Genomic DNA, 27,129 nt, shown 5'->3' with positions numbered 1-27,129 from the left:
TATAAATGATATGATATTCGATAAACTTATAAGCATTTGAAAAAAATTATCGAATATTATATAAGAAAGACAAGTGAAATATGTAAGATAATTAAGATAATTAAATTAAAACTTAAAAAGAATATGAAACTTATAAATTCAAACTTTGATAAAAAATAATCTGTAAATATAAAAATATAAAAGAAAAGTAGATATAGGAATAAAAAAAGAATGTGAATTTCAATAAAGGAATCTGTATATAACTTATAGATATCATAAAATAATTATTCATTCAATTTATAACAAAATTTTATTTTTCTAATTTCTAATTTTTCTATTTATATATTATTTAATCAAATTTGTTTTTTAAAAAATTATTCGTTTCAATGTGTTTTTGATTCATTGTTTCAGAAATATTTTATCCTGTTATTAATAATTGTTATTTATTCATAATTTCGTATATTATATTCTTCTTTTTTATTTTTTTAATATTTCTTTAAATAAGTAGATTAAATTGGTTAAACAAACAGATTTATAAATCTATATGTATTTAATATTTTTTACTTTATTTTAAAATTTTTCTGTATGCTTTTAATGTTTTACAAAACATTTTTTTAACATTTTGTGAAAAATATTTTGTTTACATACATTACTTTTTTGTTTGATACTATTAAATATCCTAATAATATAAAAATAAAATGATCTTAACAATAAAACATTGATTATCGAAATACTAATTATCAACATAAAATAATGAAATTTAAGCTTAAGTTCAGCAACATGTTTTTAATTATTCATTCAGATTAAAGAAAGAAAATAAAATTTTCTTTCAAAATATGATTTTATTTTATAAATGATATATAAAAATACTAAAACGTATTTAAATTGCGTAAAAAATTTTTGCTATACATAATTGATCCCAAGAATGCAATTTGTATGTTCTTGAGACAATTCTCGAGAATGTGCATACACTTGACAAAAATAAAGCTTGTCAAATTGTGCATACGCATAATAGAAAGCAACACGGGATCTATAACTATGATTGATATGGTTGGCACTTTGTTACAAAATAAAAAACGAGATCCAATCGATTGTCATCTTATAGGAATGAAGAATTGCACGGCGGATGAGTTCACGTGTCACTCTGGGAATGGCGAGTGTGTGGCACTCGCATGGATGTGCGACGGCCATCGAGACTGTTCGGACGGTTCAGACGAGGCTGAGTGTAGTAAGATTCTGCATGGGGCTTATTTTACTTATGCTTATTCATATAACATTTTTTCCTCTTTACACATTGATTGCCAATTATTTGAATTATTGTTTTAAGTTTCATTTTTTTTTTTTATATATATTTTACGAATATTATTTTTCTTTCTTGAATCTTAAAAAAATCTTGTATTAAAAATTTTTAAATCTTAATAGTAATGAAATGATAATGATGAAATGATGAAATATTAATTAATTTATAAATTAATTTATAAATACCATTATTTTATAAATATCATTTAAAATTCGTAGAAATATTAATTGTTATTAAATAAAAAATTGCATAAATAAGTATATATAATAAGGAATGTCAATAATAAAGATTAGATATATATAAGTGAATCTATTATGATCCATAAAATTATTGACATTTCGATTAATTAAGTAGAAAGTGATAAAAAAAATGAAAGAAAAAATTTTTTTTTATTTTTTGAAAATATAATCAATTCACATATATTTCTATTTAAGTTTCTGTAATCTGAATTGTTTCAATTACGAAAAACAAGTATCATTAATAATATTCATTGTGTAAAATACAAAAAATACATAAAATTGAAATGAAATATTCTTAAATTAAGATTAATTCAAATTGTTAATTATACTTTCAATTTAGTTATTGAAATTTAAAAATTTTTTATGGCAAAAAATATAAATTTATTATTTTCTACTATATATTAACTCTATCATATATCGCAAACATTTCAAAAATATTTCATGTGTTTATAATAATATTTTGTTATATTGCATGAATAATAAATTTAAATTGCTAATATCATTATTTCCATTATTATTTTTCTATATATATTTATACTTTCTATTCTATCTATAGAATTCTATTCTATTAATGAAATATTTTCAGAATCATATAAAGTATAAGAAATAAATACAGTATAATAAAACACATACGCAATAAAATTCAATATGAAATGTTTTATCTTTGTAATTTAAAACATTATAAATTATTTTTAAAGATTGTATAATGTTTTTTTAAAAGTTATAATTAAATTTATTAAAAGTATTAAAAGTAATCTTATTAAATATAATAATATATATATATTTTTAATAAAACTTATAAATAGTTTACTAATGAATATTAAATATCACTAAATATTTATCAGTAATTATAAAAATTAAAAAAAATATCAAATATTATCATTTAATCATAGAAAATGTTTTATAATATCTAATTTTATATATTTAATTTTAATGTAACGATTATCAATTATCAAAGATCGGAAATAAATGATTCTAAAGTATATTATTTACTGTAGAATAATCTTAAATTAAATAGAAAATTGGCAATCAATGTATAAGTTCTATAACCCATGATTGATAGATTTTAATTTAAACGAGTTAAAACAATCTAATATATTTTTAATATATAACATATAATGTATTTGGTTTGAACGAAATTCTACTCTTTGATATTCTATTTTAGATTTGTAATATTAATTTGATGTGTTAAATTTATTTTATGTATTAAACTATAAAGTATGTGTATGTAAGAAAAAGCTAAATTAATCGTTAAGTATTTTTCGAAATTTTTCTAATAAGTTAAACTGATATTAATATAAATGTTACATATTTCAATTAAAATGCATACTTTGCAAACTTGTTTCATCAAATTGATCTTAGTTTATATATAATAATATATATTTTATTCAATTTCAAGGATTAAAATATGTATGATAGAATTCATAATGAGCATGTTTTCTTTTTCCTATTTTTTTATTCTGAGAAATTTTTGACAAATTAGAAAATTTTTATTATTTTTGTTCTATTTTTTATTTTGTTATTTTTTGCTATTTGAAAAAATAAATTTTATTAGATTTGTGTTAGTGAATGTTCATATTCTTAATGACATTCTATTGTAAAAAATGCTTACATATAAAATGAAAAATTAAACATAAATATACAGTAATAGAAAAAAAAAAGTTTAGAAAAATTATTTTTTTAATATATCGTATATTATAGATAAGTATATATAAATATTATAAATAAATAAATATTAAATTGTAGATAATAAATAATCAATAATTTATAATTGATTTTAATTACATATAACTTAATTTATTAAATGTCTATAATAGAATATAATGATTTATTTATCAATTTATTATTTTTATTTTTGCCTATTACTTCATATAATAGATGTATTTTTTCATGCTTGATAATTTATTATTACATAATTTTTCTATTCTATATCAATCAATATCTTCATTTATTAAAATTTTAAATATTTTTACATCTAAAATAAATTAATATTTGAAAAAGTGATCTCTATTTATTCAGAAACAGAAACAGAAACAGAAAAGTTTACAATTGATGAAATTATTATATGCAATTTATGGTGAATATTTGGATTTATATATTTGATTTTTTGTAAATAAGCAATAAAGATATGCTTTATAAAACAGATATACACTTTTAAAAATTCTTTTTAAAGAAATTAATATTATTTTGTGATTCTAATTATATAAATTTCTTGAGAATGGTAAATTTGTAAATATTGAATAAAGAAAAATTAAAAAAAAATAAAATTGTCAAAGTGCATGAAAACAGAAATAATCGAGAATTCATTGTTATTTAACTTTTGTATTTTAATGATTAATACAAAATTCCATATGCTTTCCATGTAATCGTTGCATGTTGTATGCTTTTCTCTAATTAATAATTGTTGCATGTAAGTTTCAATGTAATGTAAATCAGATACTGTAATACTTTCGTTGTTTTTTTATTATTCTAAATGTAATTATTATCATTATGAGAATCATTCTTTTTTAATTAATCTCTCTTAACATGCTGAATCTAATCTAATAATAACATTATTTATTTTTTCAATTACATTCTAACATTTTTTTTCTTTCTTTATTTCAAAAATATTAACTACAGTAAATAAAATAGTAAGGAAGATATTATTAAGTTTTAATTTTTTTATTAATGAAAATTCAGTCTTTTTATAATTAATATAATTATAATATATCTTCTATATAAATAAAAATCATAAAAGAAATCTAATAAATAGTTTTATATCATAAGAAAAATAAATTTTTATCATAAAATAATTTTAATATATATATTATATATTTTATATTTATTCTTTTCTTCTATTAAGAGATCTCGAGATTGTCGAGATAATTATCAAAAAACTTAAAATATTATCGCAAAAACGTATGCAAATATATAATTTCCTTTTATCACAGAATAATATCATCGAATCATACCGAAACAAATTTGTTATCAAAACAAATTTTTTTTCTTTTCCGAAAAGCACTTGATTTTTCTGGAAAAATTTTTGAATAACTAAATTTTCGTAATCATGTTATATAAACTACGATATATTTCCACGATTTTTCGTTGAACTGTGTCACTAATTTTTAATCGTTGTAATTTTTCATATTTTTGTTGGTATGCTCGTACTGTATCCGTAGTTATTTCTCTTTGTTATTTTTTTTTTTCATTTTTTTTCAATAATCTATAAAGTTATCATCAACTCTTTGTGTTATAATAATTAATTATTATTAAGTAATAATTACTTAATTATTGAAGTAATTATTATTACACAATTAATTATCTGTGATAGGAGAAGTTAAAGAAAGTAGCCATAAGAATAAATTTTTTATATTTTTCAATATTTGAAAAAAATATTAATTTTGAAATTAAAAAAATTTACAATACGTATAACATAATGTAAAATATGTAAAATAAAAAAAATTAATCTTTCAATTTCTACATGTATAATAAGATGTTTATGAAAATGTGGGATACATTTGGAGGGTGGATTTTAGACATCAAAAGGAAGTTCATATACACATATATTCGATAAGGCTTCATTAAAGAGTTATAAGCATTTAAAGTTTATATTAATATTAGATAAAATATTAGATAAAATATTAGACGGTGAAAGAGTGAGAACTCTCAGCTGGATGCGTGGCAGTACCATATTGCAATGTCGTTTGCGTAGCGGAACCCCTCGATGAAAGTAAATATATTGATACTTTTTTATGTACAATTGATTATTTTAAATGAACTTCAGTGTAATGTGATACATCTTATGTAACTTCTTATTTGACAAAAACTTACCTCAAATAAGTTTTAATAAATTCCAGAATATTAACATATGTGCACCACTTTATATAAATCTATAGATAAATCATTTTATGATATAAACATATTATTTAAATTCATAATTGAATTATTGTATGATACTTAATTTGCCTTTTTACTGAAATTTATAAGAGTAAATGAACACTCCCATAAGATTTCAGATTAGAAAGATTGAATGTATTTTTTACACATAAATTTGCTTATCCTCACATGTATAAGAAAGTCATTAATGATATTTGAATCAATTTGAAATTCATAGATCAATTGAAAAATTTTTCTCCCTATTACTTATACTTAAATTCAATATTTTTTATTATGATATGAGATTACTAAACAGAAAAGTTGAAATTCAATATCTATATTTTAATATAATATTAATAATGTCACTATCTTATATCTACTAAAAAAATCATATAAACATTGTATTTTTTTTTTCATATTACTATTGCATATTAGATTTTTGCTTATTCACTATTCACATTAATTTGTTTGAATAAAATTATTTCGATTATTATTTATTATTGTACAATTTAATTTTATATGAAAATTAATTTAAACAATTAAAATTTTATTTTAAACAAATATTCAAGTATGTATTATTTCATCAAATTCTGAATTGACTCCGCGACGCGACAATGTATTATTGAAATAGCGTTGCTAACAATTGAATGCTGGGCATTAAAAAAAAAAGACTCGATAGAAAGAAAAAATGAGATAGTAATATTCGAAATCAAATGTTATGTTTGTGGGTTTTAAGTATAAGAATACGAAAACTTAAGTCAACAATTTTTCTCTATGCTAAGATAGTGTTGCTTTATTCTGGACTCAGTTCATTCGTAAAGGTCATATAATGTACATTAGAAATACAAGTGTAAAAAAAAAAGACTAGTGAATTTGAAATATTCATTCAAGCATATATAAAAAAAGCAATTGTGATATGTATGCATTTTTTTTTTGGATATGTCATATTAATGTGTAATATTGATTCATATTATTAATAAGTGATATCTAGATTGACTACTATTTGTCTTTGCATAAGAATGTAAAATATTTAGTGCAAGTGAAATAAATGATAAATATTTGTCAATTATTTGATTGGATAATTTAATAATCTGAAATTTAAATTGATTCAAGTATCATTAATATTTCGGATTTTCTTGTGAAAATAATTAAAAAAACAATTGTGCGTAAAAATACATTCAATCTAATTCGAAATTTTATAGAAGTGTCTTTTGATTTGCTTGTATATATTTCGATAATTATAAGAATGAAATACAACGATTTATCTACGGTTTTAAATGAAATATTGTATAATCATCATATAACTCTAAATATTGTGGAATTTGCTGTAATTTGTCTGAGATAAGTTTCTGTTAAATAACTAATTACATAAATTTCAATTTGCATAATTAAATTTTTCTTTTAAATAATATAAAAATAGTTGCATAGTTACATTATACGATATTTATATGTATTCTTATATTGAAATTTATTTGAAATAATCGATTGTATTTAAAAAAATATCGGTATATTTATTTTCATCGAGGGACTCCACTACTCAAGTGACATTGCAATACGGTATTGCCGCGTACCCAGTTAAGCGTTCTCACTCTTTCGCCATCTTGCTCTATCTAATATAAACTTAAAATGCTTATAACTCGTTAATTAAGTTTTATCGGATCTATGTGCATATGAATTTTTTTTTTCGTTTTAATGTCTAGAATCTACCCACATTTTTATACAATTTGTTCATATTATTTATACATATATCGATATTTTAGATATGACATTCTATTCCATTCAAAATTTTATTTTGTTTTCAATTTTAATTTTTTTTAATTTGTTCTTAAATAAACCATAATTGATTAGTCGAATCATATATTATTATTATTCTTGTCTTCAACAGATCTTTAATAATTTTGGGATATTTAAATTGCTCTTACTTCTCTTACATCATGTTATTATTTATTAAATTAAATGTTTGAAATTATTTTTAATTCTTAATAAAAATAAAAAAAAACAATGAAAAGTCAAATATCTAATTTATTTTAACAAAAGATTAATATATAAAAAATATTTGTTTGTGTTATAATTTAATTGAATAAAATTTTTTGAAAGGAATCAATCGCTTAAATATATTATCGATTAGAAAAACATAAAAATATATTCAAAATATGAATAGTAATTTGAAATTATCTTATTAATTATGAAATATTTAAGTAAAATATTAAATGGAACAATAAAGTGCAATAATAAAAAATTTAAAATAAATGATAAAATTTGAATTACAAAAATTATTTTCAAAAATTATTTTTAGAAACAAAAAATTTGATATCAAAAAATCATAAAGAGTTGAAAATAATGAATTTTTTTATTATACTTATTGTTGTAGACAATTTCATAGTTTTTTTCAATGGGAATGATTAATATTATGTGAGTTGAAACAGTCAATTTCTTGTTCGTTCATCGAAATAATCACATACTAAAAGTTATATACTTATAATTTGAATCTTTAATTTATAAGTAATGAACGAACAAGCAATAATATTTGCTTGTCGTTGATCAAGAAGATAATTACACGATTGCTAAAAAATTTATTTCTTCTATTACATGACTAGTCTTTATGAAACGTGATAGTAAAAAAAAAAAGAAAAAAAAAATTAAATTGTATACGAACGAAAAATCAATGTTTATGTATGCCATTCTGAATTTTTGTTTTAATATTTGTCGTATGAATGTTTGAATAAAAATATTGTATATATTTTTGTGTTTGTAGAAAATAATGTGTTTTTTTTTTTTAAATATTATACAATTATTAAGTAATAAATATTAAGTAATTTTTTTCTTTAAAAAATGTTAGAAAGTATCTACAATGACATGCAAAAGTTTTAGATCATTCATCAAATATAACCATTTTTCATTTCTATAAATAAAAAAGATATTGTGATATTTCAATTTTGATATTATCTTTTAAAAGATTATATATATATTATGATCGTTTAACAATAGTGTTGAATAAATTTTCTATGAATATACTATTTTTCTATTTTGTTTTCAATATTTTAAAATTGGATTATATATCTTTTTTTTAATTTATTTGAAATAATTTCATATGTATTCTATAAAATTCATGTATAAAGTTTTATTTTAATATTACTATTTATTTTAATGATAAAGAAATTATGATAAAAATTTTGAAGATAAAAATGAAAGATATATTTATATTTTTAATATTATCTATAAAAATATTTTTTATTTATTAAAATATATAGTTTAGAAAATAATTAATAATATATTATTTAAAATTATTTATAGAAAAGTTATTAATGATAACTTTAGATGATCTAAAACTTTTGTAAGGTTCTGTAGTTGAACATATGTACAAATAAACGAAAGAAGCATGTTAATAATTTACATTATATTTTTCACAAAACATTGAATTTTAAAGAAGAACTTTATTTTTATAGAAACAAAGATAAAATTATAAAAAATTGGACTTATTTTATTAAATTGAAAAATATAATATTTTAAAATAACGAAATCATAACAAATTGCAAAAATATAAATATTTCTATCTTACATTAGACTTTTTTATAAAATAAAATTCTTTCCGTTCTAAAATTATTCTGACAAATAAGAAAAAAATTTATTTGCATATAATTATACTTTATACTTCATAAGAAAAAAAAATTTTCAATTTCTTTAAAGTTTATTAGAGAAAAAGATTTTAGAATAAAACATTTTAAATGATTCCAATTAGTGTATAATTAAATTTTATTTAAAAAATGATAAGATACTGAATTTTTTCTATTAGATAGAGTAAATTCTTCCATAATACACATATAATTCTTCAATTATTTAAAACTTAAAAATTATTTAAATATTTATAACATATGTACTTGTATATGCATACTTATATGCAGAAATACATGCATGTATATATTTATAATAATATTCCTAAATTTTAAGTTAATTATTATTTTAAATTAGTTTTTGATTCAAAAAAATATAATTATAAAAAAAAAAACATTTAAAGGATTTAATAAAATAAAAAAATATTGTAAATATAACTTTGTCAAAAATGAAACAAATACAGGAAATAATAACATAAATATTTATTTATATTATATTATATATATTATTTTTAATAATAACATAAAATATAATATATATATTTTATTAATAGCAATATCGTATTTTAATATTAAAATAAATATTTTCATTAAAGTTTGTGATTTTAATATTTTAATGTTAAAATATATAAATATTTTCATTAAAATTTGTTGATTATTCCTTCAAGTCAAACAATTTAACAATAATAATTAATTTAATAATTGAAGGTTATTTTTCTTAATGACAAAAACAATAGAAGGTTCATTGAGATAATATAATATAAAAGAAATTTTACTAAATTAATAATTTCAAAGGGAATTTAATTGCAATCTAAAAAGTAGTTAATTCAATATTTTATCTAAAGATTTGATTCAAAGATATTTAAACTAATGAAACTAATGAAAAATGCTTCTTTCGATTTCTATTTAAATTTCTATTAAAATTCTATACTTAAATTTAACTCTTATATTAAAAAATATAAATGATCGTTGAATGCAAGTGATTGTTTTTATTATATCATGTTTATTATATATTCTCATAAAACATGTCTTCTTTAGATGATACCTGTCGATCCGATGAATTTACTTGCGCAAACAAGCATTGCATTCAGAAAACGTGGGTATGTGATAGTGATGATGATTGTGGGGATGGCAGCGACGAAAAAGATTGCAAACCAGTAACCTGTAGCCCATCGGAATTCGCCTGTTCGGATAATTATTGTATAACATCTCAATGGAAATGTGACGGTGATTTCGATTGTCCTGATAGACGTGACGAAATTGGATGCAAGGTAAATTCTAGATGAATTATTTTATTTTAACAAACTTTTCTCATACTACGATGTGTATTATAGATTTTTGCTTTGATTAAAATTTTTTAAATAATAACATTTATTTTAAATTTCATTTGAATTGATTAGATATTAAATTTTGTTAATTAATATGTTGTAATAATTAATTACATTTTAATATTTTATATTCTTTTATTGTTTCAGTTATCTAAATAAAAGAACAATTTTGAATATAAATAATATTGAAAATTTTAAAATAGATAAAAAAATTGTTTTATAATTATTCTTTTCTAAATATTTTATTTAATAATTATTAAATAGAATATTAAGCAAATAAAATTTTAGTATTAGATAAATTATATTATTTATAATATTAATGTTACTACTAATATGACATTATGAAAATAACGTAGTAATATACAACATTGTCTATTAATTTAAAGATAGAAGATATTCTTATGTGTATAGTTTCAAAATTATTCTTTAAAATATAATAATAAAGAGTTTTTAAATATAAAATTTCTTCTCTTTTTTAAAAAAATTTAACTTTAAAAATTCATGAAAGTTCTTTATATAATTTATTATATTTATTAAAAGTTTATATTAATTTTACTTTTTAGATTATTTAGATTATTTTTCAAAAATATAATATGAAAAATATTTTATTAAAATCTGAACATTACTAGATATAAGTATAATTTATTTATAAAATTTTTAATTAATTTAAAATTAATGACCTAATAATTAACGTAATTTAATCATTAAAAAAATTCTAATACTATATGCATCATTTGAAACAGTTAAAATTAAAATTTCATGTAAAAATAAAATATAAATTAATGTTTGATTAATATTTTAAATGTAATAATTTATTCAGAGATTCTAAGTTTATATAATATATATTATTTCATTTCTTCCATTACGTCATATTTATATAGGTATATAAAATATTAACATATTCGTGAAGCATACTTTGAGTTTATTAGGGAATAAATTGTAGATAGATCTGATTAATAATAAAGAATATATAAAGAATAAAAAAATATATTAATAAAGGAAATAAAAATAATCTATGTTATACAAATTATGTGGGTCATGTCCATGCCTTTGTTTTATTATACTAACACTCACACGATATGTCGCATCGCACAGCACAATGGTCCAAAAAGAAGGAAAAGATAAAATAAAATCAAAATAACAATCACGTCTAGTGATACCAAACATGTAAATTGCATTCTTACACATATAAACGCAACTTTCTCTCTATAAATATCTTTGTAAAATTATACATTCATGTCGAATAAATCATATTTTATCAACATCTCTTTAATATTATTCTGAGTTACCAAACTCTGAAATTTTTGCTTCGATAATGCTTTTATAAATAGATCGGCTAATCAATTATAACATATCTATTTTTTTTATTCTATGTTTTTTCGCAAGTAAAAATAAATAATTGCATTATTATAATAATGACAAATTTTGAAAACAATTACTCTGCAAAAATTCGTTCATACAAATCATATTATTTCTTGTATCAGCAATCTTATTGAAATTAATATTAGGATCTGCAGGCACTGCAACCGAAAAACAATGTGTATGATTAAATTTACATAATATTTTTTCCATATAAATCTTTTGAAACACTTTAGAATTCTTTATTTTTTTCTATTTGCATTCTGATAATAGAAGAAATATAGAAGAAATATTTAGCCTTAGAATATTTTATTTTGAATATTTTACTGTTGAAATTTGAAAGTAAATCATTCATTTTTAAACGATTATCACAATCAGATTATACCATTATCAAAATACATAATTAAAACTTAAAGAAATCAAATAATATATAGGCGTCAGTTTTAGATTGTAATAAACTGTACTGTACTGTACACATAAATTCATTGATTTTTTAATCCATTGTCTTAATGTTTATTTTCCGTTTCCACAAGCTTTTTCTTAATAAATAAATACATACTTTCTTAATAAACAAATAAATATCATCTAGCTCGAGATCAATTAGTTGTTCCATATAAATAGTTTCTTCTAAATTACCATACAGAAATGCAGTCTTCATGTTAAATTGTCATTTCTATCTCTTCATTCATTATAGCAATGATGGACAATACCAATCTAATAGTGTCATATTTTATGATCGGAGAAAATCAGTTTTTTATAATCAATATCATTTTTTTGTGCATAGCTTCTAACGACGAGTCTAATCTTGTATTTACAAATTGTTTCATCTATTTTATATATATATTTTTTAAATCTAATAATTAACATAATTAACATTGCATAGTCTTGGAATTATGTTTTATGTTAAAATTTATGTTTTATTTTCTTCAAGTTGTTTATTGATTACTTTTATTCATTTAGTTAAATCTTCTGCTTTTTATGTTTCTTGGACTATTTATGTTTTACTAACAGCAAGAAATGTTATTTCAGAATGAACTTTTCTTAATACCGAACTTCTTCTATGAAACAAATAAAGATCTCGTTGAATCAAGGATTTTTTGTTTTCTTCAATATTCGATATCGATTCATTCTTATCGATTATTCGTCTGCTCATTCATTTTATCTATCTCGTTATCAATCTTATTAAACTTAATCATTTCTATAGATTCATTTATATTTCTCATTGAAAATATCATTTCTTCGTAACAGGATCAATACTGTTTTCTTTGCTATCCTAATCTATTTTCAAATATTTTTTTGAATCTGCCACTTGTTCCTTTGATCTTTTGACACATGAATATAATAATCAATTATTATATGAATATAATAATCAATTTCTGAAAATTCATACACTACAAATTGTTTTTTGCCATACCATTTTTTATACGGTGTTAATCTTTCTCATATTTTCGTAACTGTTCGATTTTTAACGTAAACACGCCATAGTTGTTGCATAGTCTCAACTCATAAATACAATGGTTACTTTTTGCAACGTAGATTAATTTGACAATTGTTCTATTCTGTTTCTCGATAAATTCGTTTTGCACATAGTATTATTGTCTCAATGTTTTTCGAAAGTAAATAATTTTTTAATTTATTACAAAATTCTTTTCCACAATCAATTTTGAATCTTTTTATATTATATCCGTTTGCTTTACATATCAGCATAAAACTATTTCAAATAATTAAGAATTCTATTTTAAGAAATAAACATAGCACAATCATCTTTCAATAATAAGAAATAATACGATTTTCCAATAGTTAACTCATTTTATTGCATATGGCACTTCTTCTGTTTTTTGGCTTTGGCAAATTGTCCTTTTGCAAAAGATATTTAGCGCTACTTGGCATATATATATCCTTTACAAAAAATATCATCTTTAATTATACCATCGATCTTTAAATCTTGTAAATTCGAATTTTACATTACCATATATCGTAACGTTTTAAAATTTACATGTTTTAATTTTTTATGCCACTGTTCTGGTGCAACATTCATCAATACATTTATTTTTTCCACGAGTGTTGTTTATTGTAAAATTTAATTTATATAGTCTGTTATCAAGTTTATCTCCCTTGACAATTAATTGTTTTTATAAAAATTTACATTTTGTTTATTATCTTCAAAAATAACTCTCATGTCTTTTCCAGAAATACATCCAATCAATAACAAATTCTTTTCTAATTGCGGCACATATAATATTTCATTGATTATATGACTCGTATACGTTCCATCAATATTTACTACTTCAACATTGTCTTTACTTTTAACATATAATGTATTATCATTGCCCATGTGAATATGTATTTTCTACATATACATTTTCATATTTTTGAATTTTTTCCCGAAAGACATGTGTTTTATAGCATCCGAGTCGATAAACTAAACATATGTCTTTCATTTAAGAAACATGTTCTATGTTAAATAATTCAGCAGAATCAAAATATTTAATATTTTTGTTTTTTTTTTCTTGTTCTTTTGAGCTACCAAGGATTGTTGTTTTCCACATACCTTTTTCTGCACAATCAGAAGTTAATATCAGAACTTAATATCCAGGTTTTTTTTATAAAAATGACATGTTATTTCTTATTTTTATTTATATCAGAACCACGAAAATCACGAGAATCACAGGAATATAATTCTTTCGTTTCTTCCTTCCCCTCACAGGATATTTATATGTCTCATATTTTTAACAGCATTTCTTCGTTTATTAAATAATCTATTAATTACTCAATATTCTGTTCCGCTTGTGATAGCATATCACAGCCATTATTATATTTTGCTGTTAATAGAATTTTTACAATGATAACAGCATCTTTTTCTTCCGGATCTATATTTTTGTGACGAAACTATTTTTGAAATGTGATTTACAGCGAATTTTTTCGGATTTATTTTTGCATTTATAAATTGATTAAAAAATACTTATATTGATTGATCACTTTTCTCAGCATATACATATATTATACAATTTTGCCTATCTATGCATCAGTAAAATAATTCGATAAATATCTTGATTTAATTCAAAACCCTCAAAAAAGCTTGAATCAGCATCCTTTTGAATCCATAATGCAGCATATGCTTTATTTTCAAGTCTGGGAATCGAACTACTGATATACATTTTCAGTTTATTTTTCATCATATAAACTTCCATTTACCGTTTCCACAGCTGATAGTTTTGTCCACTAAAACAATGAAGCTAATATAGTTTTGCTTTAGCCATTTTTATTTTATTTTTATTTTATTTTTAATTTTTAATTTTAACAAGCACAAAATATACCTTTACATTGAATCACAAAATTTCACAGCAGTATTTTAATTTATTATTTTTTTCAAGTATCAAATTCACAACATGATAACACATAAACATGGGCCCATAATTTATTAGAAAATAGTGTTAAAGCCGTAAGCGAGTGCGATTTTGAATATTGCACAAATGGGGTGCCTAAACTGATATTACTGCTTGAAGGACCACTTATTACCGTAGGAACTATATAATCGTTTATCTTATGAGCTCTGTGTGAACGAATGGTGATACTTTAATTCTTTGCGGCTAACTGTGCGATTCTAACTGTTCTTTGATATCGTTGTCGAAATCTATCTGTCTTCTATGCTTATTCTAGTGCGATTAATGTCCTCTATGACGTTCTAATTCGACTACTATCTTCTATGACCGCTCTAGTTCGACTACTCAAACCGTGAATCTTGGTTTTTCCTCCAATCCTTGCATTTCGTGAAAATGCACACAGAGGGGCCAATGGGTTAGAGGGACCAATCATCGCGTCGAAGGGCGGTTTCGAAGGATGGTCCTTCGCGGGGTCGCGCCGCAATGCGTGGAAATCAGGATCTTTACTTTCATTTCCATCATAGTGGCCTATCACATAGCGCGCAAATGCAGTTTGTGAAGTGGTCGCTGCTGTAGTATCTGTTCAAACTAAGATCTGGAAAATGTTATGAAAACCATAAATTACCGTTCATAAATTCCTGTTAGACTACTGTTTGGCAGGTATTCGAATTGTTGAAAGTAAAACAGGACTCGACCATTTCACGAGCCTTAACAAATAGATTGAGAAATGATTTAATTAATATATAAAGAAGATATAAAAAAGAATATATTTAATAAAAGAAATAAGACTATGTTATTTATATATAGATATAGGTCGGTACCGATGCCTTTGTTTTATTACACTGAGTTCATTCATAGTGGTTCAAAAAGGAAAAAGGACAATACAAAACCAATGATTATGTCCAGTAATATCAGATTCACAAATATACAAAATATGAATCGCATCATATAAACTTACACATATAAATACAATAAATACAATTTATTCTAGAAATACAAAAGTAAATACGTAAAGTAAATACAAATCGGTATTTATAATTAATTAAATTTGCATTAGATAAAGCGAAAAGGAAACAGAGAAAAATCATTCTGTGTCCATTATGTCGTATTTTGTTTTCGCATCGTTTTATCTAATATGAATTTATAAAATTATAATGTAATAAAATCTTAAACGATATTTTTGTCAATCAATTTTGATGGAATCGAAAGTTCAAGTTATTCAAAGTATGTCTCACGAATATATTAATATTCTGTATATATTTGCATATTATAACTAGTAAAATTTTATTTATTCATTTTTAATTCCTGAATTATAAAAACTTAATATAAAAAAAACATTTAATTTTAAATCTTTTCATTTGTATTTTTTCATCATTATCAAAAAATATAAAATATTATACTTTTATATTCTGTATATATTTGTATATTATAACAGTAAAATTTTATTTATTCATTTTTAATTCCTGAATTATAAAAACTTAATATAAAAAAAATATTTAATTTTAAATCTTTTCATTTGTATTTTTTCATTATCAAAAAATATAAAATATTAGACTTATAATATTATACTTACTGATAAATGTATTTTTGCTTAATTACATGAATAACATTGTTTAAATAATAAATTTAATATTGAACAAATTATAATACTATATATTATACTGTATTAATTTCTCATAATAAAAGAAAAATTTTTTTTTCTATTTTACAATTTGAAGCTCCATTTTTTTGAATAATTATTCAAATTTTCAACTTTTTTTTTCAGTATATATATTTTTTTTCATTTGAATTGTAAAATGGTATAAATAGAATATTTAAATATTTAAAAATGTAAAACCTTAAGATTTGTAAATTTTAATATAGATTTCATATAGATAATCTCATCTTTATTGAGTGATATTAGTATTTCTGAAATTATGTCCGTTTTTATATCAATTAATTTTTACAACTATTCTATATTCATTAATTGTTATTGTCAAATAAATGAAAAAAAAATAAAGGCTATTAATTTAATATTATACTTTTAAATATAACTTTTTAATATAAAAATTTCAATAATGGAATGATTTCATCCTTTTTTATTTAATTATTTTTTTTATTTAGTTATTTTTTTAATTAATATTCGTATTTATAAAATTATATTCATTTTTTTTAATCAATTTTTTAATAATTTTCTTCTTATTTCAACTATTGTTTAAAAATTTCGAAACTGAAAAAAGATCATTGTATCCTATTATCTTATTTATGAAAACAATATTCTCTTTCGCATTTATTAATTTTTATAGCTGTGTTTCTATATCAAAAAATTTATAAATAATAATAAATAATAATAAAGAATAAAATAATAATAATAATAATAATAATAAAACTGAAGAAAAAATCAATTCTTAAAATGTAAAAAATTACATAAAATAAAAAATTTATGAAATCTTTTTAGTATGCAGATGGAGAACGTCATGTTCATTGCAATAAAAAAGGAGAGTTTGATTGTGGCGACGATTTCTCGTGCATACATGAAAGCTGGGTATGCGACAAAGAAAAGGATTGTCCCAATGGAGCTGATGAGTTGCCTAAAGTGTGCCATAATTTTACATGTAGACCAGATCAATTTCAATGTCAGCATATCCGCAATTGTATATCAGGTAATTTAAAAGAAAACTTAATCAAAACTTTTTTCTGTAAATTTATCTATATCTATTCTATATAGATATATCAAATATATAAGATATATAAAATATATATCAAATATATAAGATATATATAAGAAATATGTAAATTCAGAACATTAAAAAAAAAAAATAAATAAAAATCTTACTTATGGATCATCATAAATTATAGATTAATAGTAAATTAAAAGTGAGTTAAAATAAAAAGTTTTTATATTCTTATTATATATTAAATATCTATTTATTGTTATGTGATGTTTTCAGAATTTATTTATTATATTATAATGTATTTTAATTTAATATCTGTTATTTTCTATTATCATAAATCAATATTTTGCATTTTTTTTTCAACTCTTTTGAATTCTTTATAAAAATTCTTCAATATTTAATTCTTCATACGTGTTTGCAAAAATTTTGTTGATTGAAAATGAGTAATTTTAAATAATGTTATTTTTCATAAATTTTGAACTTTTTTCAATTTAAATAATTTTAAATAAATAAATCGAATAAATTTAGAGAAGAAAAATTTATAAATTTAATTCTTTTTTTTGAATCATAGAATGAGAAATTTTTATGCATTATATATTTTTTTATTGAAAAATGTCTCCTATTTCATTAATGTTATATTAATGATTTTTCAAAATATTTTTAAAATTTATATATAAATATTATATATATAATTATATAATACAATATACTACATTTATTTATGAAATAAAATAGAAAAATAATTAAAAGGAAAGGAAAAAATTATAAAGAAGGAATTATATATTTAAAACTTTCCATTTAACAGAATACATATTACGAATTATAATATGCACTTACTTTTGCACTTACTTTTGAAAAAAAAAGAGCAAAAAAATTTTTATTTCAAAATATTTACTTTAGAGTATTTAATTAAGTAATTAAACAATAAAATTCATTTTAGAAAACTATCAATTTTTTTATCTATTTTTTTTTATTATTATTTTTCATTTCATCACATTATAATTAAACGAATTAGAAATTAGATAAATATTTATTTATTCGGAATTTATTTATAATTATGAATAACTATTTTACACAAATTCTTATAATGTAGATTCTATTTTTTTTCTAAATAATATATATATATATATATATATATATATATATATAATTATTGATTAAATTTTTATTTGTTAAAAAAATAATTAATTAAAATAATTAGTAATTAAAATTGAAGATTAGATTATATTAGATTTTATCAACTCTCTTTCATGTATCCTATTTGTTGTAAGTATGAAATATTCGTAGGATAAGCCTCATCAACATGAATTATATTATATTTATATATTCATATCTTTATATCATTTATTGCATTTAAACATTTATATTATTCATATCATGAATTTTTAAAATTATATTAAATTAATTATTAAAATTATATTTTTTGATTCTACTTGTTAAAAATAACGATAGATAACAAAATAAATAAAAAATTAATGATTCTACAATTTAAATTTCAACTATTATTATATTTATGTAAAATAAGATATATTTTACTTAAAATGTACCTAAATGTACACTGTATATTTTATTTTATAAAGTTATTATATAAGTCCAAGTGACATATCTAGATCTTTTTAAAATAATTAATACACCAAAAATTTAACTGATATAAAAAATATATATTTGCAATACATATAAATTTATAATATTAATTAAAAAAACAAAAGAAAAAATAACCATAAATTTAAAAAAAAAATATAATTGAATTGTATAAATCAAGATCATCTTACATAGAATGTACGTAAGATATCAGTGAGATGATATCTTGTTTTAGGATGTAATGGTTCAGATAGAAAATACAAGTTTAATAAAATGAAAAATTTTCTTTTTTTGCATAAAACATTTCCATATTGTTTACATATATTTCAAAATTTCTAAATATCTTTCGTGAAATCATTCTTTTTATAAATCAAACAATGGATCCAATCTTGTTTTGTAATATTCCCTACATCTCATGCATTTATTTATATATTTATTTATAATATAATATTTATCTTTTTCTCCAAGAATGTCATCATTTGCTTATATTTTTGAAAAATCTAAAAATTTCCACCAAAAAATATATTAACTATTTTCTATCTGTTTAATTCTTTTAAATGTTTTGTTCCTTTTTTTGTTTGAAATTCTTTCAATTGTAGATAGAATTTATTTTATTGATACTTCTATTATCAATGTTTTCGGGAGATATTAAAATAAGAATTTCTGATTTGCTGAATTGTATCCATTGAGATACTGGATATTGAATTAATCTGATTTACTAATGTATCTGTTATCTCTGTTATAGAAATTTTTATATTAAGTTCGGATTTCATAAATTTATTAACATTTTGTTATAATCGTTCAATCAAATTATTGTTTTAATCATTATTTTGATCATTGTTCTTCATTTAAGAAAATGCAATTTGGAATGACATTTAGATTAAATTAAATAAATATTTTTATGATGATGTTAGCTTCAAGCTATTCGTGGAGCTACGGAATTTAGTTAAGAAATTATTATTACAAAGTTCGTTGTTAAGTATGTTCGATTCACTTCAAACGTGGTAAAATTTCTGTGTATGTGATAGTTCACAGTATCACAGAGTACGAAGATACAAGTTCGATGAGTTCGTGAGTTCTTGGTAGTTCTTGTGTTGAAATAGTTCTTGAGTTCTTTCTCCATGGTGAAAAGGATGTGCGAATAGTTCTTGAATCCGCGTAACTGACTAATTTCCTTGAGATTCTCGCCCCGTTTATAAGGGTTTTCTCCCAAGCTTGATATGCCTTGTTGAGCGATATCCCGGTCCAAAGAAAGTTCTCTATAATGACTCTGAAGGGCTACGACGCTCATAAATCTATAAATCCATTGTTTACTAAGAAGTTATTCCGTATTTGTTTGCAATGTTTTCCCTTTTGTAAATTGATGTTAATTGCCGATGGGATTGGCTATAAAGCTATTAAGACCATATTGATATATCCAGTATAAGTGAAAACTTCCAAATATGCAAGACAATTTACAGAAATTCTCATTGACAAACTGCATTATTCCTGCAGCATCATCCTAAGCATTTGTCCATGTCTATATACCATATGTTCATTTGTCTAAACAGATGAATTATGTAAAAAATCAAAAAAAAAAAAATTATCTAAAAACAGAGAGTTATTTTTTTTTTCAATAATTGCACAATAATATTTCATCATACAAATATAAACATAATTTCTAAATATTAGATTAATACATTGCATTTTGAAAAAATTACTTTTTAGTAAAATGTTAGTAAATTCTAATTTAAAATGTATATAAAATGTTTTGAGAATATTATAGCAATAAAACTCTATATAATATATAATATATAACAATTTTTATATTACATATTATTTTTGATTTTTATATGATTTTTTTAATTAAATTAATTTTTATACAAAATCAACAATTAATATATTTTGCAATAAACAATATATTATCAAAAATAATTAAAAATCAAAATAAATCGATTGTGTTCTATAAATCGCTATCTTATCTAAAGATTATCGCATTCTACAATACATTTAATTTCAAATGAAATATATAACTATAAAATAATTATATATTTCAAGTATATACCATTCAAATATAACTATAAAATTTTATTTCAAATTTCATTTAAATATTAAATGTAATTAAATAAATATATCTTGCGGATGATGATATAATCTTGAAGAAAATAATTTTATATGAAAAAATAAATCGAATAAATTTTTTTCAATATTCATAAGATATATTATATAATTGATAATTAATCCAACTTACTAAAAAAGAATCCAACCAGAAAAAAATCAATTCATCAAAATATCAATTCATATAATATATCTTGAATATCATTTATTTAAAATATATTAAAAAATATTATATATAAAATTATAAAATTTAAATATTAATATTGAATATTAATTATTTAAATTTAAACATTTTCAGGTCATTTATATTGTAACGGTAAAATAGAGTGTGCAGATGGTAGCGATGAGAAAAATTGCACGACCAAAGCTATTGGTTGCGATCCATCGACACAATTCGAATGTAGCGAAGGATCATGTATTTCTCTTTCTAGTGTATGTAATAAGAATCGCGATTGTATTAATTGGGAAGACGAAAATGAGAAGCTTTGTGGTGTAAATGAGTGCTTAAAAAACAACGGCGGGTGTTCGCAAATTTGTATCGATTTGCCTATTGGTTTTCGATGCGATTGCAGTGCAGGATATAGATTAATTGATAATCGAACTTGTGATGGTAATATATTTTTAATAATATCCTCATTATTACTAAAATTATATCTATTATATCGATAAATCATTTTTATTAATTATTAATTTGTTTGTACATATAATTATTTATTTAATTTATTAAAAAATATAATCCATATTTATATGATAATAAAAATTGAAATAATTAATATAATGAATGATTAATTAATAAATGTTTTCCATTTTTAAGCAAAATTATTTTTATATAGTAATAAAATTTTTAATAATGAAAATATTATATATATAAATATTTTTTTCTTAATATATATATATAATATAAAATATTTCTTATTTTAGACATAGACGAATGTTTAGAACCAGGTACTTGTTCTCAATTCTGTTTGAACGAAAAAGGCAGTTTTAAATGTAGCTGTGCCGCGGGTTATCTTAAGGATCCTAGCAATCATACACGTTGTAAGGCGGCAGAAGGTCATGCTAGTCTTCTTTTTACCAGAAGACATGATATAAGAAAAGTAGCATTGGATCGTCTGGAGATGACAAGTATAGTGAAAGATACGAAAATGGCAGCAGCCTTGGATTTCGTTTTTCGTACGGGTATGATCTTCTGGAGCGATAGTAGTGAAAAAAAAATCTATAAGTAAGCAATCGTGATCGATATTTTCAGAATTTTTCAATTCTTTCTATGTTTCATATGTATTTCTTATTATATTTTGCTATCTAGAGCTCCAATAGATGAAGGAAATGAGCGTACAGTTGTAATTGATGATGGTTTGACAACATCAGACGGATTAGCTGTTGATTGGATATATAGTCATATCTATTGGACTGATTCTAAAAAAAACACCATAGAATTGGCTAATTTTGAAGGCAATATGAGAAAAACTTTGATTCAAGATCACATACAAGAACCAAGAGCAATAGCTTTGAATCCATTGGAGGGTTGGATGTTTTGGACTGATTGGAGCGATGAAGCTCGTATCGAAAAAGCGGGCATGGATGGATCTCATCGAACGGTAGATCTATAATAAAATTGGAATTAGAAAGAATGAATTTTAAAATAATTTTCTTAAAAAGCAGAGTTTCTTTTTAACAATTTCAATCAGAATTATAATCTGAAAAATTAATAATAATAAATTGAATGATTAATAAGTATTTTTATTTCATCAAAAATATACATTTTTAACTTTGCATATTTATAAAACAATTTTTTAAAATTAAAATTATTAAAATAATATGTTAATTAGTATTATAAATAAAGAATATTAATAAATAAAGAAATTGTGAATAAGTTTAATATTAAGATAATAGGATTAGTATTAATGAATAAGAAGTATTAATAGATGAAAAAATTTATAGATAATTTTCTTTCATTTAAAAAAATTCATTTTTTCTTATATTATTATATTAATTTTGATATAATTATAGTTTTAAAATAATTACTGATTTAAGAATAAAATTTTTGATTTAAAAATAAAATTGCAAAATATTTATTTGCAGGTGATAGTTGATAATGATGTACAGTGGCCTAATGGGTTGACTTTGGACTTAATTGGCAAAAAAATATATTGGGTAGATGCGAAATTGTATATAATTGGATCTTGTAATTATGATGGTACAGGTATCCGAACAATTCTATATTCTCCGGAAGTATTGAGACATCCCTTCAGTATTACAACATTTGAAGATTATGTTTATTGGACTGACTGGGACAAGGAAGCAATATTTAAAGCAAATAAGTTCACTGGTCAATCAGTTGAAGCTGTTATGTCGCTTCGAGCTCTTAAATATCCAATGGTTGTTCATGTGTATCATCCATATAGACAGCCAGATGGAATGAATCAGTGTCAGGCAGTAAATGGCCATTGTAGTCATTTATGTTTACCAGCACCAAGAATTAATTCTAAATCACCTCTTCTTAGTTGTGCTTGTCCGGATGGCCTAAAATTATTACCTGATGGTTTAATGTGTGTGGAAAAAGGTAAACTATGACTTATAATATTAATTATTTTTAAATAAATTATATGCATTGGTTTAATATGTATTTATTGATTGAAATCAATAAAAAAAAAAATCAAAATTAGAATATTGCATGCTATATTATAATAAAAGAATTCAATGCTTTAAATATAAATATAAAATGTTAATAGAAAGCATGTTTAAAATTTTTTTTTGTTATTGAATTGCATTTTGAACATTCTTTTTTTTAATTTTTAAATCATACAATTATTATATTTATATTTTATGTTTTTTATTATTTATTATAATTATTTTGCATCGATGTTGCATGAATATGGAATATCCAGTAAGTACAACTGTAGCACCTACAACACAAGAAATTAATAAACCATTCAAGAGACTTGAACTTCTCAATATTACAACTACGACTATTCGTAAGTATATTTGCACTTTTTTGAATTTTCTTTTACGATACGATTTTATTATATTTGATCAAAAAGTTTTGATTTTGATTTAATGTTATGTATCGTATATAATGATAATATAATCCATTTATTATGCGAGATACATATAAATTTTCTAAATTATTAAAGTTCTTAAAAGTAATTTTATATACATATATGTATATATAATAAAAGTTTTTATAATTATAGTTTTTTTAAATTAATTATGTATACTATTATGTATATCTATATTATGTATATCTTTGTTTCTCTTATTTCATCAAATAATTTATTTTAGATTCGATACATTCAATAGATGGAGATGAGGAAGATGGTTTGACATCTGAATCAACAGATCCTGGTTTAGTCGCTGGCATAGTGATAGGTGTGACGTCCTTAGGATTATTACTTCTCGCATTAGTAGCAGTATTATGTTATAGGCACTATCTTCATCGTAATGTAACGAGTATGAACTTTGATAATCCTGTGTATAGAAAAACCACAGAAGATCAATTTAGTCTTGAAAAAAATAGGTTTCCACTCCCTACTGCTACAGTTGGAGAAGAGGTAATTACTGTGTCTAATGTATTATTTTGTTAAACAAAATCATGTATATCATAATTTTTTTATTTAATTTTAATAGGCTCAGGAACCTTTAACGAGTCCTGGAACTAATGATTACGTTTAAGAATGAATTTGTCAATGAAATGGGCTCAACAGGCTATTGAAATATATCGACCAAATAATATAAAATGATATATTAAAAAAGCAAAAAACACATGTCGAGTAGGCCTGTTCAATAATATGCCTGTATTTGCCCATCCGCCTGCCAACTCAGCTGTGATTATGTTTATTTTTTGTATTGTTCTCTATTTCTTTATAAATTCGTGCATCTTGTCATTCAATTATCATTATATGTATGTGCAGCATTTAGATTTGCTTCAAGGCATAAAGGGAGAAATACTTGATATTGATTACTATTGTTGTCAAATAAACATTTAAGCGTCAGTTTTTGGATAATTAGATACGATAATTAGAAAATACGATAAAATCTTATTTTCTTTTGATATATGCAATAACATTATGTTATAACATGTTATATATATATATATATATACATATATATATATATACACAGGGTGTTTAAAAAAATATGGGACACCTTTGAAGGGTGGATTCTAGACATCAAAACGATAAAAAAAGTTCATATACACATATGTCCGATAAGACTTAATTAAAGAGTTATAAGCATTTTATATAAGTTTTTATTAGATAGAGCGAGATGACGAAAGAGCGAGAACGCTCAGCTGAGTGCACAACAGTATTGTATTGCAATGTTGCTTGTGTAGCAGAGCCGATGAAAATAAATATATTGACATTTTTTTATATTTTACAATTGATTATTTCAAATGAATTTCAATATAAGATAATATACATAAATATCGAGTAATGTAATTATGTAACATTTTTATATTATTTAAAAAAAAAATTTAATTATGCAAATTGAAATCTATATAATTAGTTATTTAATAGAAACTTACCTCAGACAAATTATAGCAAATTCCACAATATTTGGAATATATGATTATAGGAGTTATAATGATTATACAATATTTTATTTAAAATCATAAATGAATCATTATATTTCATTCAACCTGCCGTATCAAAATCCATAGAAACAAATCAAAATACATTTCTATAACATTTCGAATTAGAAAGGTTGAATATGTTTTTATATACACAATTGCTTTTTTAATTATTTTTATACACAAGAGAATCCAAAATTGTAATGATATTTGAATCAATTTGAATTTCAGATTATTAAATTATCCAATCAAATCAGTGACAAATATTTATCTTTATTTCACTTGCACTAAATATTTTTCATTCTTATGCAGAGAGAAATAATAGTCGATCTGGATATCACTTATTAATAATATAAATCAATATTACATGAATTAATATCACATATTCACAAAAAATACATACATATTACAATTGCTTTTTTATGTATACTTGGATGATAATATAAATTCATTAATTTTTTTTTTTTTACACTTTTATTTTTAATATAATTATTTCGTATTCTTATACTTAAAACACACAAATATAACATTTGATTTCGAATATTACTATCTCATTTTTCTATCAAGTCTCCTTCTCTAACGTCCAGCATTCAATTGTTAGCAATGCTATTTTAGTAACACATTGTCGCATCGCGGAGTCAGTTCAGAATTTGATGAAATAATACATACTTGAATATTTGTTTAAAATAAAATTTTAATTAAATAATTTTCATATAAAATTAAATTGTACAATAATAAATAATAATCGAAATAATTTTATTTAAACAAATTAATGTGAATAGTGAATAAGCAAAAATCTAATATGCAATAGTAATATGAAAAAAAAAAATACAATGTTTATATGATTTTTTTAGTAGATATAAGATAGTGGCATTATTAGTATTATATTAAAATATAGATATTGAATTTCAACTTTTCTGTTTAATAATCTCATATCATAATAAAAAATATTGAATTTAAGTATAAGTAATAGGGAGAAAAATTTTTCAATTGATCTATGAATTTCAAATTGTTTCAAGTATCACACTTTCTTATACATGTGAGGATAAGTAAATTTATATGTAAAAAATACATTCAATCTTTCTAATCTGAAATCTTATCGGAGTGTTTTGGAAGTGATTTGCTCCTATGGATTTCGGTAAGTAGACAGATTGTCATACAACGATTTAACTA

At 21.4% G+C, this 27,129-nt stretch overlaps 1 protein-coding gene across 3 annotated transcripts in view; it reads left to right on the top strand.

The window, feature by feature from the left end:
• The window catches only part of LOC100863386 (low-density lipoprotein receptor), a 91,114-nt gene extending 65,235 nt beyond the window's left edge, over positions 1–25,879 (top strand). For 2 of the 3 annotated variants that reach the window (XM_012484878.3, XM_003689813.4), the window contains 10 exons: positions 1,085–1,207; positions 10,023–10,255; positions 17,492–17,696; positions 21,685–21,996; positions 22,308–22,608; positions 22,693–22,984; positions 23,469–23,949; positions 24,275–24,361; positions 24,669–24,937; positions 25,014–25,879. In XM_012484878.3, the coding sequence (XP_012340332.1) occupies positions 1,085–1,207; positions 10,023–10,255; positions 17,492–17,696; positions 21,685–21,996; positions 22,308–22,608; positions 22,693–22,984; positions 23,469–23,949; positions 24,275–24,361; positions 24,669–24,937; positions 25,014–25,058 (2,348 nt within the window). In that variant the 3' untranslated portion in view covers positions 25,059–25,879. The remainder of the gene's footprint in view (positions 1–1,084; positions 1,208–10,022; positions 10,256–17,491; positions 17,697–21,684; positions 21,997–22,307; positions 22,609–22,692; positions 22,985–23,468; positions 23,950–24,274; positions 24,362–24,668; positions 24,938–25,013) is intronic. The other variant, XM_012484886.3, reaches the window with a different exon arrangement.
• Positions 25,880–27,129: the final 1,250 nt, after the last annotated feature.

The sequence above is a fragment of the Apis florea genome, unplaced genomic scaffold (genome assembly GCF_048593485.1).
Source record: "Apis florea isolate Af1SG1 unplaced genomic scaffold, ASM4859348v1 contig_3798_pilon, whole genome shotgun sequence".
Taxonomy (NCBI): domain Eukaryota; kingdom Metazoa; phylum Arthropoda; class Insecta; order Hymenoptera; family Apidae; genus Apis; species Apis florea.
The sequence above is the reverse complement of the archived record's forward strand: the minus strand, read 5'-3'. Positions and strand labels throughout refer to the sequence as shown.